The following is a 15537-nucleotide window of genomic DNA, read 5'->3' as shown; positions in this document are numbered from 1 at the left end:
TCATATATTCCATGGTTGCAGTACACAGTATAGCTTGTAACTCCAAACTAAGCAATACAGTTTAGTTTAATATTTTTATTAGGAAAGGCCTATATATTAAAAGCAACGTGGTTGTGTATGACTAAAACAATTGAAGTCCTCAATTCCTGATCGTGCAGCAGTTGTACAGTATACATACTTCAAGACCACGTTGTTCAAGAATATAAGTTAACTAAACCTCATACAAACAATCAGTGCGTGGGAACATCGACAAGCTAACTGTGTCGCATGTTGAAGCCACGAACATGGGAATAATGATTACTCCAGCGCCACACGCCGTCAAAAACGTTTGTAATTACGATTATTACGAACGTTACCATGTATGTTGGACAAGCGCGGAATGCATCCAACATACTGCCTAATTTTAAGTTTAATTTAATGATGCAAACGATGCAGTATTCACGTATTTGTAATCTTGACGCTTTTTTAACTTTAAAGTGTTTTGATAATACGTCTTGCTGTGTTAAAAAGTGGAACTATGCGACGTAACATACTTGGTAATTTGTAAGCTGGCACGAGATGTGTGAAACAGAAAACCCGTGTTTCGACTGTCGTTTTCTGGCCACGCGAGGATAAATTTCATTTATCACACACACATTCAATCATCCATAATAAATAGGAGAAATGACCGCAGAATCGCCGGTAAGGTGACGTGTGGCCCGACGGCGACTGGAGTCGCTATATAGCAGTTGATGGGTTAATATAAAGTCTACTTTATTACCATTGCCAAGCTACCTCGTTAAACGGACTAATTTGATTTACCATCACCAAGCGCGTGTCTATTGGCGTATTTAGGAACATTTTCTTAAATAGGCAACAGACTTTAACCATAGCCCACAAAACCTCATAAACCACATTAGTAATTTCACAGCAATCCAGGAAACTATTTCTACTTTGATTACCTCCGATGGTTTATTGTTACGTCATGGGAATGACTTGCGCTTTTCATACAATGATTCAGCAATGTTCCCAAAGACGGTGGAATGTACGTGTTACGTAGAAAGTGACCGGTTATTATTTCTGCTTCGTCTGTAATCCTTTAATATCTTCACTTATTCAAACCGTTGACATTTTACAAATCGCGTTGCATGAATTAATAATGTTATAAATAAATAATTGCATTTACTTATCCTCGTGGGTGACCAACGACAGTCGTTAGTCCACGTTTGGGTATCATGCAAACCGAGCCTGCTTACGAGTAATAGGGATTGAACTTTGTAATTGCAGATTCGTTCTTTTTACTGTAACATGTACCCGCATTCAACTTGCTAATGCACCGCAGCTCCCATGCATACGACGACATATGTTTAACTGGGAAAAAGTCTATACCGTAAAGTGGGGAAAGACGGGATTTTTTATTATACTTTCTCGTCCCATTTCGCGGTAAAAAAAAGAACAGTTAAAGAATTATAAAACCATCATATCCTCGCGACTTCCATGGCCCGTTGTTAATTGTTTAAAACATGATTACGATACTTGGATATTATGTTCTAAAGGTGTCCCATCTTACCCTACATTACTATATTTCCACTTATAATGTACATTACCAATGGTATACGTATTGTAAGAACAAACTAATTCGCAACATACACAAAGGTTTCTTCAAGCGTGCATGCGTAACACAGCTACCCAGTGGTACGGTCGGGTGATATTGCCATAACGCCTCACCGCCACACACTAGTTAAACGAACCTTAACAGTTGAGCGAAATAAAGTGACGGGTGTGACGTGGATTTAAGTATATAGCGGCCATATTGCGTATACGATATATCACTGGTTTATAATCATGCAAACGCTAATGCGAAAACAAAAGGGAGTTAGATAGTATACAGTACTAAATATTTTATATTACCATACATGATGGTCCAAACTATATATGGTCTTTATCTCAGGTGTTTTAGTTCGCCATGTCATGCTGTGGGGCCTTAATTCCTCATACATGATAAGATGTGGCCAAATTATAATTGGCTATTGGATTGTACTATGAGATAATTATCTGGCGTAGGAGAAACAGTCAGATTAATTGGTGTCAGCATCAAACGCTATATCACGGCCTACTACAGATATCTCTAGGCCATGGCTATATATATCCGTATTACCTGTAACGTGGTACATATTTTGTTCGTTGCGGAAATTTTTGAGTCACGGGGAATTTAAAAATAACTTAATTTCTTTCTAGTCATGCTTACGTAGACAAAAAGCCTACAGACATAATTTAGCAAAAAAGTATAAAACGTAAAATTGCAGGTTACATAATGAACCTAATTGACCCGCTCGGTAACGGTTTAAATATCGGGCCGTTGGACAGCTTGTAATAGTTCACAGCGTTGTTGATGGAATATCGGCATTTATAAATATGCCGCGTATGCGTTGCAAAAAATATGGTTTGTTGCCAGTTTGTTTGTTTCTAGTTACGTAGAGTTATAATGTTTTATTTTATTAATTGTTTACAGACAACTATATATACTATCAGTGCACCATACTAGCATACTTCTTAAAACAACACAATGGTCATCAAGTTATACTTCAGCCCACCGAGTCCACCTTGCAGATCAGTTTTAATGACGTTGAACGCTCTGGGGCTTGAATATGAGATAGTAGAAGTTAATATCTTCGTTGGCGCTCATTTGGAACCTGATTATCTTGCTATTAACCCAAGAGGTAAAGTTCCAGCTCTTTATGATGGAGAGTACAAGATATCGGAAAGGTAATGTCTGGGGATGTTGTGATGGTCTCCTTTAATATAATTGTTCGATTTCCTGCTTTTATCTATATGTGAGTAGCATATGTATGTATAGACTATGAGGTAATATAGGTTACAATTAGCATCTAAAATTTATATTTCATGATCTCGTTTTTAACAACCTCCAAGGCTATTTTCAGGGCGCGGGTATTTTCAGGTCAAACAGTTAACAGCGGTGTATTGGAGTTGTAAAAATTTGGTTTCATAATTATCTAAAAACATTCTTTACACTATCAAAAAAAAAGAGAATATATAAAATGAAAACATGTTCCATCTCCCCTTACTACGTGCCTTATACATAACGTATATTGTATTAACAGCGCTGCCATTGCTTGCTACTTGTGCAACAAATACGAGAAAGACAGCGAGAACAGGCTTTACCCCACCTGCCCACAAGCAAGAGGCAAAGTAGATCAGTTGTTGTACGCCTTTGAGAACATATATGATGTTGGATTATCATACATGGTAAGTATAAGATTCTCATGCCTTTCAAGAAGTATGTGGAACAGGAGTCGTTTCGCCAAAACTATCCCAACTTGTTAAACCAGCAAATACTTTTCTCTATTTAAGTAAATGTTTACGTTTTCAGAATGTTCCAGGTGTGGTTTTTGGTAACACTCTGATCGCACATGAAAAGTTAGATGAGTGGAAAAAATCTATTCGTCTGGCTGAAACCTTTTTGGGAGACAAGAAGTTTTTGGCATCGGATCACGTCACTTTAGCAGGTAATTTGAATGGCTCATAGCTGCGTAGGCGAATACTGTGATGTGGAATACTGCAATGTACATGTATTAAAACAATGCGACCCTGTGGTATTTTTGCAACTTCTGGAAAGATATATTCAGCCACTGACAGATAACCAAGTATATGCATCGTCTATGCAACCTTCAGTTATAAAATGAAAACAGTATTTTGACCTTTATCATATCTAGTATAAGCTGGGGTAAGATAGGCAGTTTTTTTATTTATTGACCAATGAGTAAAAAAATATCTTTACCAAAATATATAATCGTATTTCCTCGCGACTCCTACCGATTCGGATGTGATATTCCTATTTACCGTGTTTCGATTTTAAAAACCAAATGCTGTACTACGGTTTCTTCTATTTTCATGGTTCTATATATATATATATATATACATTTATTAAAAAATAATTTCTTTGCTACTTCTAGATTTCTTTGGTTGCGCTATTTTCCTGCTTTTGGAAGTTGGACTCGACTTTGATTTCTCCGAATATCCAAAGCTGAAAGCTTGGTTGGCCAGAGTGAAGGCCTTGGAATACTTCAGCAAGACCAATGATGAAGGATCGAAGATTTTCAGTCAAATATACAGGGATGGTCTTGCGAAGAACAAAGCGGCAGCAGAAGCGAAGTAGACACCTCCAGTCTAAATGTTTTTACACATAGTGTATATGTAATCACATTGTAACGACTTGTACGTGTATTTGTAGTAAAACTAATAAATAAAATCTATAAATTAATAAATCATTTATGTGTGATTGATAACGCGCATGTTCGACGAAAAAAACAAAAACTTTTTCCGGTCAGAATTTAAATTTGAAAGGTTACACGTACGTAGGTTGAAAATAAAAAGGGTGATCCAGGTATACTACCAAACATGCCTCTAAACTGCTTTCATTGCAGTGGCAGTTATTAGTTTCCGTTGTATTTTAAAAGACGTGAAAAACACATTTGCGACGAACTCGGATTGTTCCAACATTAACTACATCGGTATGTTTGTTTGCATTAACATCTGTCCTGATTCCATTCGAATTCTGTTTACATTCCATTGTGAAAGCGTTCAATAAGGTTGCGTGACTAGAAGAATTTAAAGCAATTTAAAGGGCATGACGCAGCGATTCTATCAGACTTCGATGACACGGGTCGCTGATAACGAAGAGAGCGTCGTTCTCTCTCTTTATTTAGCTCACCGTTTCGATTCATGTAACTGTGTAACACGACACAAACGCTTCACCAGTGAAGGAACTGAATACTTCAGTTACTTCGGCTCGCAATTTTTCCATCTCAAATCAAGATAAAGCAAGGTATATAAATGCAAAAGTTGTTTGACTTTGGGTTAAATGTGATATACGCCAAGATAATAGAGAACGTCGTTAGTATACCCAGTCAGATGTGTAATACCAGTATGTACACTTAAATCAATGATAATTTTTACCTTACATATTCGGGACAAATAAATATTTAAAATCAGTACACTTGTCGTTGGGCCCATAGTATAGTACGATGTTTTAAGTGAAGGGTTTAAAATGTTAACGTTCATAACAATGCTATCATATTTGCACTGAAAGTAACGAGCCTTATTTTGTATTTGCTAATCATATACAAACTAACGGTAAATATTTTACGCCACGTATGTTGCGCGGCAATGACTAGGCATTTTCGTTTCTGGCAATGACTAGACGTTTTCGGTCCTTGATTTTATCACGTAGGGCAATAATAAAGAAACCAGTCTCTCTCTCTCCTTACAGCGCCAACGAGCCTATTTAAAAGTACAGCGCGCAAGGTAGTAGTAGCTCATTCATCGATTCGAATGTGAAAAGTATGTTTTAGCAGACACGGTCTGAAGAATAGGGCAAAGTACGCAAATGTTGTTATGGGAAGAAAAATAAAGTTTTGCAACTTAGTGTAACTACCATGTAGTAACTTGTGTTTTTTTACAGATTTTTGAAATTTATTTTAATTATTCAATCAGAAAACTTTCAAAATGGTTCTCAAGTTATATTTTATGCCCGCGAGTCCACCATCAAGAAACGCGCTGATGGTAATAAATGCTTTGGGACTGGATCACGAAATTAAGCCAGTAAATATAATGAAAGGGGAACAGAAGCAACCAGAATACTTGGCTGTAAACCCGAGGGGTAAAGTTCCAGCTCTGCAAGACGGAGAATACGTAATTTCTGAAAGGTATTACGACATATAGTAGGGTGGGGTAGGATGGGACATGGTTTTATTCTGTTTTTTAAACATATTTTTTGGGTGGCAAGTGTTTTTGTATTGCAACAGAACGAAACTAATACTATTTCTACGGTAACGCTATTGTTTTACACGCAGCCGAGCAATTGCTTGCTACTTGTGCAACAAATACGAGAAGGCTAGTGAGAACAAACTTTATCCAACCTGCCCACAAGCGAGAGGCGTTGTCGACCAACTGTTGTACGCAAGCGAGAACATTAACGATATGGTCGTCGGGTACTTGGTAAGAGCTTAATATAAGCTATTGGCTTGTATTTAAGTTAACCACATAAACTTTAATTTTGCAAGAAGCAAGGTTTTTGGCACTAATCTAACAAGACTAATTAATGAAGCCATTACAATTGATTTTTAAATGAAAGTGTAGCAATATAGGTAAATAACACAGTCTATATTACTATGTCATTGGGTGTATTTACAACAACATAAACGTGTAATTACATTCCCAAAATCTTTTAGAATATTGGAGGAGTTTTATTTGGTAGTGCGGTTGTTAACGAAGATAAAGTGACGGAGTTGCACAAAGCACTTGCGTTAACAAACACATTTTTGGGATCCAATAACTACGTGGCCGGTGAACACCTAACGATTGCAGGTAAAGTACTTTGTAGTAAAAAAACAACCTAGCTTTGCAATTGCTGTATATGGTATAATGAGTATAACCGCCAAGCTTCTATGACAGTTAATTTCTTTTATTATTGCCGCATTAGACAACGCATCCCTTTTGATTTGTTTATTAACGGATGGTTTTCTGTATAACAAAATAAAAACGATTAAATAACGCAACGTTAAGGAACAACAAAGTACTTACAAACTGTTTGCGGCTATTAATATGATACCATCATTTTGGATTTAATAACTTATACATCTGGAATAGGAAAGAATAATTGGTGAAACGATAAACTTAAAGCGAATATATAAAGCTGGCTGTAAACGTGCATACTAAACTTAAAGTCAATGCAACTACAACTAAAGGACGTATAAGAAAGCAAGGAAGTAAGCCAAACCCGAGTGATGCGGGCGGCGCTGATTGGCTAGACGTTAGAGCACATAAACTTAAAGGCACATAAACTAAAACTTAAACGCACGAACGCAAATACAGCACGCTTCATTGAACTTATATACGATTAACGGTAAATCAAATGCGGGTAACAAAGTAGGTTCGAACTTAAAGTTAACTAAACATATTCACGTATATCTTGCGATAACACACCCGCCCCATTAAGGTCATAAGCTTAATCGAAATATCGCAAGGAAACAGCATGCATCATAAAGGAGAAGGAAAGTTTATACGAGATCAGTAGATAACAAACACAACTTTGTTATTGGTCTCTCTAGAGTAGAATGTTGTGTTTTGACGCGAGCGGATCGAACTAGTCCGTGATCGTCTGGAAAAACCGCGATTATGCGACCGATTACCCAGGAGCCACGGGGCTGACCGTGATCGATTATTAAAACAATATCGTCCAGTTTTAAGTTCGATTTTACATCGGTCCATTTTGCTCGTTGTTGCAGTAGGGGTAGATATTCTTTCTGCCATCGGCGCCAGAACACATCGGCCAGGTATTGTGTCTGCCTCCATCGCTTTCGACTGAGTGTGTCATCCTTATTGAACACTCCCGGTGGTAGGCTTTTCCCTGGTTTCAGTAGCAGGAGATGGTTTGGTGTTAATGCTTCCGCATCACGGACATCATCCGATACGGTGGTTATTGGTCGGTTGTTTAGAATAGCTTCTGCTTCGCACATTAGGGTCAGAAGACTTTCGTCGGTTGTTGTTTGTTCTTTGACCAGCGAAAACAAAATTTTTCGAACGCTTCGAATGACTCTTTCCCACACTCCACCAGAGTGAGATGATGTGGGTGTATTGAACGTCCATTTGATTTTTCTCTGCAATAAAAAATTGTTTATTTGGTAGTGATTCCATTCTTCGATGGATTGTTTCAGCTCACGTTCACCACCGACTAGGTTTGTTCCGTTGTCAGACCTTAGTTCTGTAACATGTCCTCTGCGTGAGATGAAACGTCGTAGCGCTTGAATAAACGAGTTTGTGTCTAGTGTATGGGCTATTTCGAAGTGTACCGCTCGGATTGCAAGACAGGTAAATACGACGCCGTACCTTTTTACTCTGCTCCTTCCTTGTTTTACGAAGAAAGGTCCGAAGTAGTCGACGCCCGCACAGGAGAAAGCCGGCTTGTTTGGTGTAATGCGATCGGTGGGTAGGTCTGCCATTTTTTGATGAAGTGCTTTACCGCTTCTTTTTCGACACATAAAGCATCTGGACAGGATAGAACGTACGCTTGAATTTGCTCGTAGGATCCAAAATCGTTCTCGAAGGACACTCAGTACGTGTTCTCTTCCGGAATGGCCCGATACTGTATGTGCGTTTTGAATGAGCAACTTTGCCGTGTGTGAGTTTCGTGGTATAATAATTTGATGCTTAGCATTGTAATTAATCGGGGCCTTGTCAATTCTTCCTCCGACGCACAATAAACCTTCGCGTAGAATGGGGTCCAGTTTGCTTAATGGGCTCGACATCTTGATTGGTCGGTTATTTTCAATGCACGATATTTCATCGGCGAACGTTTGTCTCTGCAGCACCTGGAAGATTGCATTCTCTGCGATAGTCAGTTCTTCCACGGTCATTGCTTCTATTACGGGCTTAGAATTTACTTGAACTGTTGTTGCCGGTAGTTTTAGCTTTGCATTGGATTGTAACCGTCGTTTAAGTCGCAATAACCACGCTATGGTTCTTGTGAATTTGGTCCAGCTAGAGTATTTATTGAAAAGGTGGTGAATCGGATCTTCGTTAATGGGTGCGGTAAGCAAGGCCATGGATATTGGACACCTCTTTACTTCGTCGTCTTCTTCGCTGACATTCAGAAAGTCTGGTTGTGCGGGCCAATTCGTTTCTGATTTCCAGAGAAAATCTGGTCCAGTTAACCATCGTTTGTTGTTAAGGAACTCCTTCGCGTTAAGTCCTCGCGACAGGTCGTCGGCTGGGTTAAGCTTTGTAGGAATATACTTCCATTGATCCACGTTAGTTTTGTCTTTAACTACGGAAATACGATTTGCCACGTATGTATGAAAGCTCTTGGTTTCGTTTTGTAGATACCGCAGGACCGTCGCACTATCTGTCCAATACACCGACGGCATTGTTAATATGTCGAGACTCTGCTGAAGCATGGAATCGAGGGTGGTGGAGACGGTTGCCGCGGTAAGCTCCAGGCGCGGTATTGTCATCGGCTTAACTGGGGCCAGTCGTGTCTTTGCGCATCCGAAGCTGCAGTGAACTTCTCCTTTACTGTTCACGCATCTTATGTACGAGACGGCACCGTACGCTTCCGTGGACGCGTCTGAAAAATGATGCAGTTGGGCCTGCGTTATTTTACCGAATCCTGCTGGCTTTAGGCAACGGGGTATGTGGAAGTTAGCGAGACCTCGCAGTTCCGCTAACCAGTTCGACCATCGGAGCCTTGCTTTGATTGGAATTGGTTCGTCCCACAGTAGCTTCAGCTTGCATAGCGTTTGCAGAAGGACCTTGGCTGGTTGGACGACCGGGGCGCCAAAGCCTAGAGGATCGTACATTGAATTTACGATGGATAGGATTCCTCGCCGGGTACAAGGTTTGTCCTTTAGACGTATTTTAAAACAAAGGGAATCGCCTTCTACGTTCCACTGGAGGCCAAGGGCTCTCTCGACGGGCAGCGTTTGCTTTTCTAAATCTAGCCCCTTGACGCTACTTGTTTGTTCAGCGTGTGGAATAGCGTTTATGACTTCCCGCGAGTTACTAATCCATTTAGTGATCCGAAATCCGCCTCTCGATAGTAAGTGCTGTAAGTTGTTTACCATGTCGATCGCAGTTGCAGAGTTTGGAAGGGCCTTTAGGCAATCGTCTACATAGAAGTTTCTCTGTACCGTTTCGGCGACGTCCGCTGGATATTCGTCTGCGTGGTCAGAGGCGGTTGTCCTCAAAGCGAAGTTGGCACAACTAGGCGAACAGACCGTTCCGAAGAGGTAGACCGTCATTCTGTAGTCCAGCAATTGTCCGTCCAGGTCACCGTTTTCCCACCAGAGAAAACGAAATAGGTCTCTGTGCTTCTCCGGGACTCGTACCTGATGAAACATTGATTTAAAATCTCCCATTATGGCTATATTGTTTTGGCGGAATCGTTGAAGGACCTCAAACAAGGAATTAGTTAGATTGGGTCCAGGTAGAAGGTTATCGTTTAAGGATGTGCCCTTAAACTTAGCAGAGCAGTCGAATACCACTCGAAGCTTCCCTGGTTTCTCGGGATGATAAACTCTATGATGTGGTACGTACCAGGTTGTGCGGTCTGTCGGCTTAATAATTGTAACTTTCTCTGCATATCCGCTATGCAACATGTCGTCGATGGCGGTCTTGTAGTCGCTGAAAAACGTTTGGTTTCGGTTGAACTTACGTTTAAGGCTGTTGGCTCGTTGCTCTGCTTGGGCTCGATTTGGTGGCATTTTTAAGTCGACGTTTTTGAGAGGTGGTGCGATCTCGTAATGGCCATCCGGTAGGTGACGTAGTGAGTTTTTAACCAGGTTCATGAATTGTTGATCGGTTCTAGACAGCTCTTGCTTCGCATTTTGATGACAATCCTGTATATCTGCACACAGAGAACACATATTTTCCGTATGCAATTTTAAAGAAAATGTTTTTACTGTTGTTGGGCGTTTGCTGGGGCAGTTAAACACCCATCCGATTGACGTTCTTAGCGCGTAATAGTCTTTATCGCTTGCGACAACTTGTTTTGGTTGTAGAATTTTCGGATTGTCGTTTCCAATTAGCAACGTTACTTCCGCGTTTATGTTCGGGATATCGATAAAACTGAATTCCGGGAACATAGCTATGTCGTCCTGATGTGCCATGTCGTCCTTCGTCACAGGTAGTTCTTTGGTTGAATACATAGGGTTAACAGTTATACGTACGTTTTCGTCGAGATCAGCGATTTCCAAGTGTTTTATCAACATGACGGTTTGGTTGCGCAGTTTTCTGTTTATTGTGGTTGTACTTATCCGGATTGGTGGTCCAGTGATACCGAGGTCGGAAAGAAGCGAACTGGTTATGAAGGATGAATTGCTACCTGGATCTAGGAACGCGTGCGTAACGATCGTTTTACCGGAACGCGGGTGACGCACCTTTACTGGGAGAATTGGCAGAAGAGCTCTCATTGGTTTATGCCCTTTGATGGCGGACGTCGTTGTATGGTGGCTCTCGAGACGTATTGGACGTTCTGGCTCTGCATTGTGGAGATCGGGCGTAGGATGAAGCAGGGTTGTATGGGCTTTAGTGCAACCGGGTTTTTTGCAAGGGTTTATCCGTCGACAGTGGGAAGCCGTATGTCCACGTTGTAGGCAAGCTATGCACAACATTTTCTCAATGACGAATGAAAGACGATCGCTGTAGCATAAGTTTCGAAATTTCCAGCACTGATTAAGGAAATGTGGTGCGTGACACATCTGGCATTCCGTATTAGTTACCTCTGTAGCAAAGGACTTGGGGGATTGAGATGACGTACGTTGAAGGGAAGTGCGTTTCTCGTATCTTGATGGAGTGTACATGTAGTTGGTTGCTTCTCTTGTTTTCTTCGTAACGAAGCTGGCGAGGTGGTCTATACTTATTTCCGTCATTTTAGTAAACAATATATCGTCGGCCACGGATTCCCAGGAGGTTTGCCATTGTGCGGGCAACCGACGTAGTATTTTTTCGATAATGTCCATACTGTCCATTTTATGGAGGTAGTTGATCCCTGCTAATGTACATGTGCATGCCGTGAGTTTTGCGGAGAACTCGATTAACCCATGCTTATCTGTCAAACGCAGGGTAGGTCCGAAAATAACTTTGTCCATACATGCTCTTGCTATCTGGAATTTTTGTCCGAACGTTTGCTGAAGTAGATCTCTTGCCCTTTGGTATCCTTCATTGCGTGGCATGTGTTGGCATCCTTGAACCAGGAGACCGGCACTACCTTTAGTGTATTTGGCGAGAAAGAACAGCTTTTGTTTGTCGTCGGATAGTTTGTTGGCGACTATCGTATCGAACGCGTCTATAAAGTTGCAATATTCTGATGGATCGCCTTCGAACGATGGTGGTTCTTGTGCGGGTAACCTGGAACATAGACTTGTGAGGATGGCGTTGTCGACCGGCGGTGGAGCGGATTCGACTGCTATTGGACGCGTTGGTTTTGCTGGGCATGCAAACATGGATGATGAGGTGTTTGGTGCCCGATGCTTCGTCGATTCGCCCAAATTGTGGGAGTTGTCTTTCAGGCAGCTCATTTCCGCCGCCGTTTCAGCGATTTCTGCCTTTAAGAGCAATTCCCGTTTCCGGTGTCTGTACGTAAGCTCTTGCTCCTCCATGCGGCGTTGGCGTGCGAAGTTTTCTGCCTCTATTTGTTGTTTTCGGCTCAATTCCTCTTCCTCGAAATCGAGGCGCAGTTTTATTTGCAACTCTTCCAATCTGTTTAGTTGTTGTTCAGTTTCGGCCCGCGCGATTAGAGCAGCGCGTTTCTCTTCTGTGCTCACCAGCGTGGTCTTTGAAGGTAGGCTGGTGCGACTGTTGGAATGTTGACTGCCTGCGTGTGACGGCTCGTCGACGTCGGAGTTTGACATCCTTTTCAAACGCTGTTTTGTCCGGACTGTTATGTTAGATTGCAGTTCATCGACCGTTTCAGGAGGGTCGGTAAAACTTGCTGCAAGCATTGGTGAATTTGATGCAGCTTCTCCGATTTGGTTTCTTGTTGAATCCATAATGATGGGTCTTCTAAATGCCAGTTTAAAACTGTATAACCGCCAAGCTTCTATGACAGTTAATTTCTTTTATTATTGCCGCATTAGACAACGCATCCCTTTTGATTTGTTTATTAACGGATGGTTTTCTGTATAACAAAATAAAAACGATTAAATAACGCAACGTTAAGGAACAACAAAGTACTTACAAACTGTTTGCGGCTATTAATATGATACCATCATTTTGGATTTAATAACTTATACATCTGGAATAGGAAAGAATAATTGGTGAAACGATAAACTTAAAGCGAATATATAAAGCTGGCTGTAAACGTGCATACTAAACTTAAAGTCAATGCAACTACAACTAAAGGACGTATAAGAAAGCAAGGAAGTAAGCCAAACCCGAGTGATGCGGGCGGCGCTGATTGGCTAGACGTTAGAGCACATAAACTTAAAGGCACATAAACTAAAACTTAAACGCACGAACGCAAATACAGCACGCTTCATTGAACTTATATACGATTAACGGTAAATCAAATGCGGGTAACAAAGTAGGTTCGAACTTAAAGTTAACTAAACATATTCACGTATATCTTGCGATAACAATGAGTATAGTGTATTACTTTCATATATGACATTATACTAGTACGCTAACGCTGGATAAGTCAGTCCGGCGTCGTGGCTAGCGGGTATGTCTGTAGCCAAGGGGTAATGGGCTCAAGGCTCGTTGCTACCCATGTAGGCGTATGTATCCTTGGGTAAGACACTTAACGGCAATTGCTCCAACCCAGTGGTCACTAATAAAGTAAGTTACATTCATTTATTTATTACATTCATAAAACGAATAGGTTGTGTACCCTGTAAGACGGTTTCTTTGATACATCGCCTACATAAAAGCATAAGCTATATGCATTAAATGTGTAGCAATTTATAAGAAAACTATCTTTTTATTTTCTCAGATTTCTTCACTGCATCATCATTTATAATGGCGGAAGAACTTCATGATTTCAATGACTACACTAACTACCCTGCAGTCAAAGCATGGATAAACAAAGTCCGAGCTCTCCCATACTTCGACAAGACGAACAAGGAAGGATTGGCTGGTATTTCTAAGATGTACAAAGATAAATTGGCCGCCAACAAAGCAGCCGCCCAGTAAAGCAGAAGGATCCGGATTAAGAACAATAAATGTATATACGCGTAACTAACATTTAAAGTTTTAAATACAACATACAAGTCTACATTGTGTATTGCATTGATTGTTTAATCATTGCCCGCCTACAGTATAAAATAAGCTGAAACTTGCCAGTGACTTATCCCTATGTGTAACAGCCTAGAATTTCATCATTATGTTATATATATAATACCAGATCCATACACAATTCCAGTTATACCTATAAGGTGTAGGATTGGAACCTTTGCGAGTATGAGGCAGATAAAGTCATACACGAGTAGTAGAGCAAACAATGGCCTACATGTCATAGTAGAGTGGGGGAAATGGGACACTTAAGCACATATTTCCCAGTGTTTCCAAAATCAAAATATTTGATGGTTTTGGATACCGATCTCTATAATAGCTAGTTTCCTGTTGATCTGTGTCACTGTATCAGTCTGTGGATAAACAGCAATATCCACCAAACGGTCGCCATGTTTTAGCCTTCTTAGAAGTCAAGTATTGTTCAACAATTCTTCTGTCGGTCAGCGGTCGGTCTGTTGTTAGATTGTTTAATGAATATTTTTTTAACTATAACGTAAACAACTTACGTGAATTAACTACGCTAATAACTTTTACAAGCAACACAAACCAAATACACTTCATAATGACTAATAGTAATCGTAATAACTCCTTTACAGTACCCTGCGTTATTAGTTAAATGAAAAATATTCATCGGAAAAAAATATTCGTCGGAAAATGAAAAATATTCATCGGAAAAATATTCGTCGGAAAATCATTTTTGTAAGTTTGTAAGCAAACTTTACTACACTAATTTAATTTCTGTTTTAACCAAGACCATGCTGATGCAAAACGTGTTTAATACACCAAGTATACATTGTTCTGGTAAAAATATATTTACAGTAAGATGGGGGAAGATGGGACACTTTTTAACTATATTTTCTCGTCCCATTTAGTAGTAAACAAAAAACATTCAAAGAAATATGAAACTATGCCCTCATGACTGTCATAGACCGTTGTTATTTTTTTAAAACACGATCAGGATATCTGGATAATATGTGCTAAAAGTGTCCCATCTTCCCCCACCCTACTGTAATACTATATTTCATGCATTTCGTTCGCCCTAAGTGCCAGATACAAAAGTTCCACTCAGCGACAAACCGCCAATTCCGGACTAAAGTGGAACATTAGGCTACGCCTTATTACACGATTCATACTACAAAAATCGACGATCGTCACAGGAATTCGGATAATGTGTACCTTAACATTTTTTCCCGCCGTACATCCGATTTCCGCACGAGGCAAGAAAATCGAAAAACGGACGAGTTCCAGATACTGTGTAAGGGTGGCTGTATTAAAGAGTTCTCAGCAAATAGGTATATCGCGTGTGTTTGTGACAATTTTTAAGATTTTTTTCTGTCACTGCACGTTATATGGTTTACACCGTGTTCGTATTCAACTAAACTAAAGTGCGTTTAACTAAAGAAATAAATATCGCTGGTAAATTAATATACGAATTCCCCTATTTATCTCCGCTTGGCTGTTTCATACACTTCGTGCCCGCTTACAGGTTACCGCATATCTAACTTTGTGGGTGAATATCTAGTTTCCCAATACTCCCGTGTGGGAAAATTCGGACTGCCCATAAGGAAAGAAAACATAAACTTCAACAGCAGTAGCAGCGTCGAGCCTCGATCCCATTTCTCTGGTTTATGGCCGAGCGCTGTACAAACATACATGCAGACACTGTGTTTGTTTTATCATTACAATGCAACGTGCGCCGTTAGCGGATAGAAAAATATCAGGCTGCAACACCAAAACATGCCTCTAATTTTC

General features: G+C 40.3%; 3 protein-coding genes across 3 annotated transcripts; 2 read left to right on the top strand and 1 right to left on the bottom strand.

Moving 5' to 3' along the window:
- The first annotated feature begins 2471 nt into the window (after positions 1–2471).
- LOC149729359 (glutathione S-transferase 1-1-like) lies at positions 2472–4268 on the top strand. Its single transcript, XM_089885933.1, has 4 exons — positions 2472–2745; positions 3102–3246; positions 3371–3506; positions 3954–4268. The coding sequence occupies exons 1-4, from the start codon at positions 2546–2548 to the stop codon at positions 4154–4156; spliced, it is 684 nt and encodes a 227-aa protein (XP_089742059.1). The 5' UTR covers positions 2472–2545; the 3' UTR covers positions 4157–4268.
- Positions 4269–5441: 1173 nt separating this feature from the next.
- On the top strand, positions 5442–13768 carry LOC149729357 (glutathione S-transferase 1-1-like). The gene is made up of 4 exons (XM_089885972.1): positions 5442–5705; positions 5853–5997; positions 6231–6366; positions 13487–13768. The coding sequence occupies exons 1-4, from the start codon at positions 5506–5508 to the stop codon at positions 13684–13686; spliced, it is 681 nt and encodes a 226-aa protein (XP_089742098.1). The 5' UTR covers positions 5442–5505; the 3' UTR covers positions 13687–13768.
- Positions 6889–13135, bottom strand: LOC149729358 (uncharacterized). The gene is made up of 2 exons (XM_089885935.1): positions 12734–13135; positions 6889–12673 (listed from the first exon to the last, which is right to left on the bottom strand). The coding sequence occupies exon 2, from the start codon at positions 12543–12545 to the stop codon at positions 7059–7061; it is 5487 nt and encodes a 1828-aa protein (XP_089742061.1). The 5' UTR covers positions 12546–12673; positions 12734–13135; the 3' UTR covers positions 6889–7058.
- Positions 13769–15537: the final 1769 nt, after the last annotated feature.

The sequence above is a fragment of the Ciona robusta genome, chromosome 10 (assembly GCF_009617815.1).
Source record: "Ciona robusta chromosome 10, ASM961781v2".
NCBI lineage: Eukaryota > Metazoa > Chordata > Ascidiacea > Phlebobranchia > Cionidae > Ciona > Ciona robusta.
The sequence above is the reverse complement of the archived record's forward strand: the minus strand, read 5'-3'. Positions and strand labels throughout refer to the sequence as shown.

Bases quoted from the DNA above. Each gene is read 5' to 3' on its own strand.
- LOC149729359 (XM_089885933.1), top strand. From the start codon at position 2,546: ATGGTCATCAAGTTATACTTCAGCCCACCGAGTCCACCTTGCAGATCA. The intron at 3,247-3,370 runs GTAAGTATAAGA...TTACGTTTTCAG, and splicing joins ATGTTGGATTATCATACATG to AATGTTCCAGGTGTGGTTTT. The intron at 3,507-3,953 runs GTAATTTGAATG...TGCTACTTCTAG, and splicing joins GGATCACGTCACTTTAGCAG to ATTTCTTTGGTTGCGCTATT.
- LOC149729357 (XM_089885972.1), top strand. From the start codon at position 5,506: ATGGTTCTCAAGTTATATTTTATGCCCGCGAGTCCACCATCAAGAAAC. The intron at 5,998-6,230 runs GTAAGAGCTTAA...AAAATCTTTTAG, and splicing joins ATATGGTCGTCGGGTACTTG to AATATTGGAGGAGTTTTATT. The intron at 6,367-13,486 runs GTAAAGTACTTT...TTATTTTCTCAG, and splicing joins TGAACACCTAACGATTGCAG to ATTTCTTCACTGCATCATCA.
- LOC149729358 (XM_089885935.1), bottom strand. From the start codon at position 12,545: ATGGATTCAACAAGAAACCAAATCGGAGAAGCTGCATCAAATTCACCA.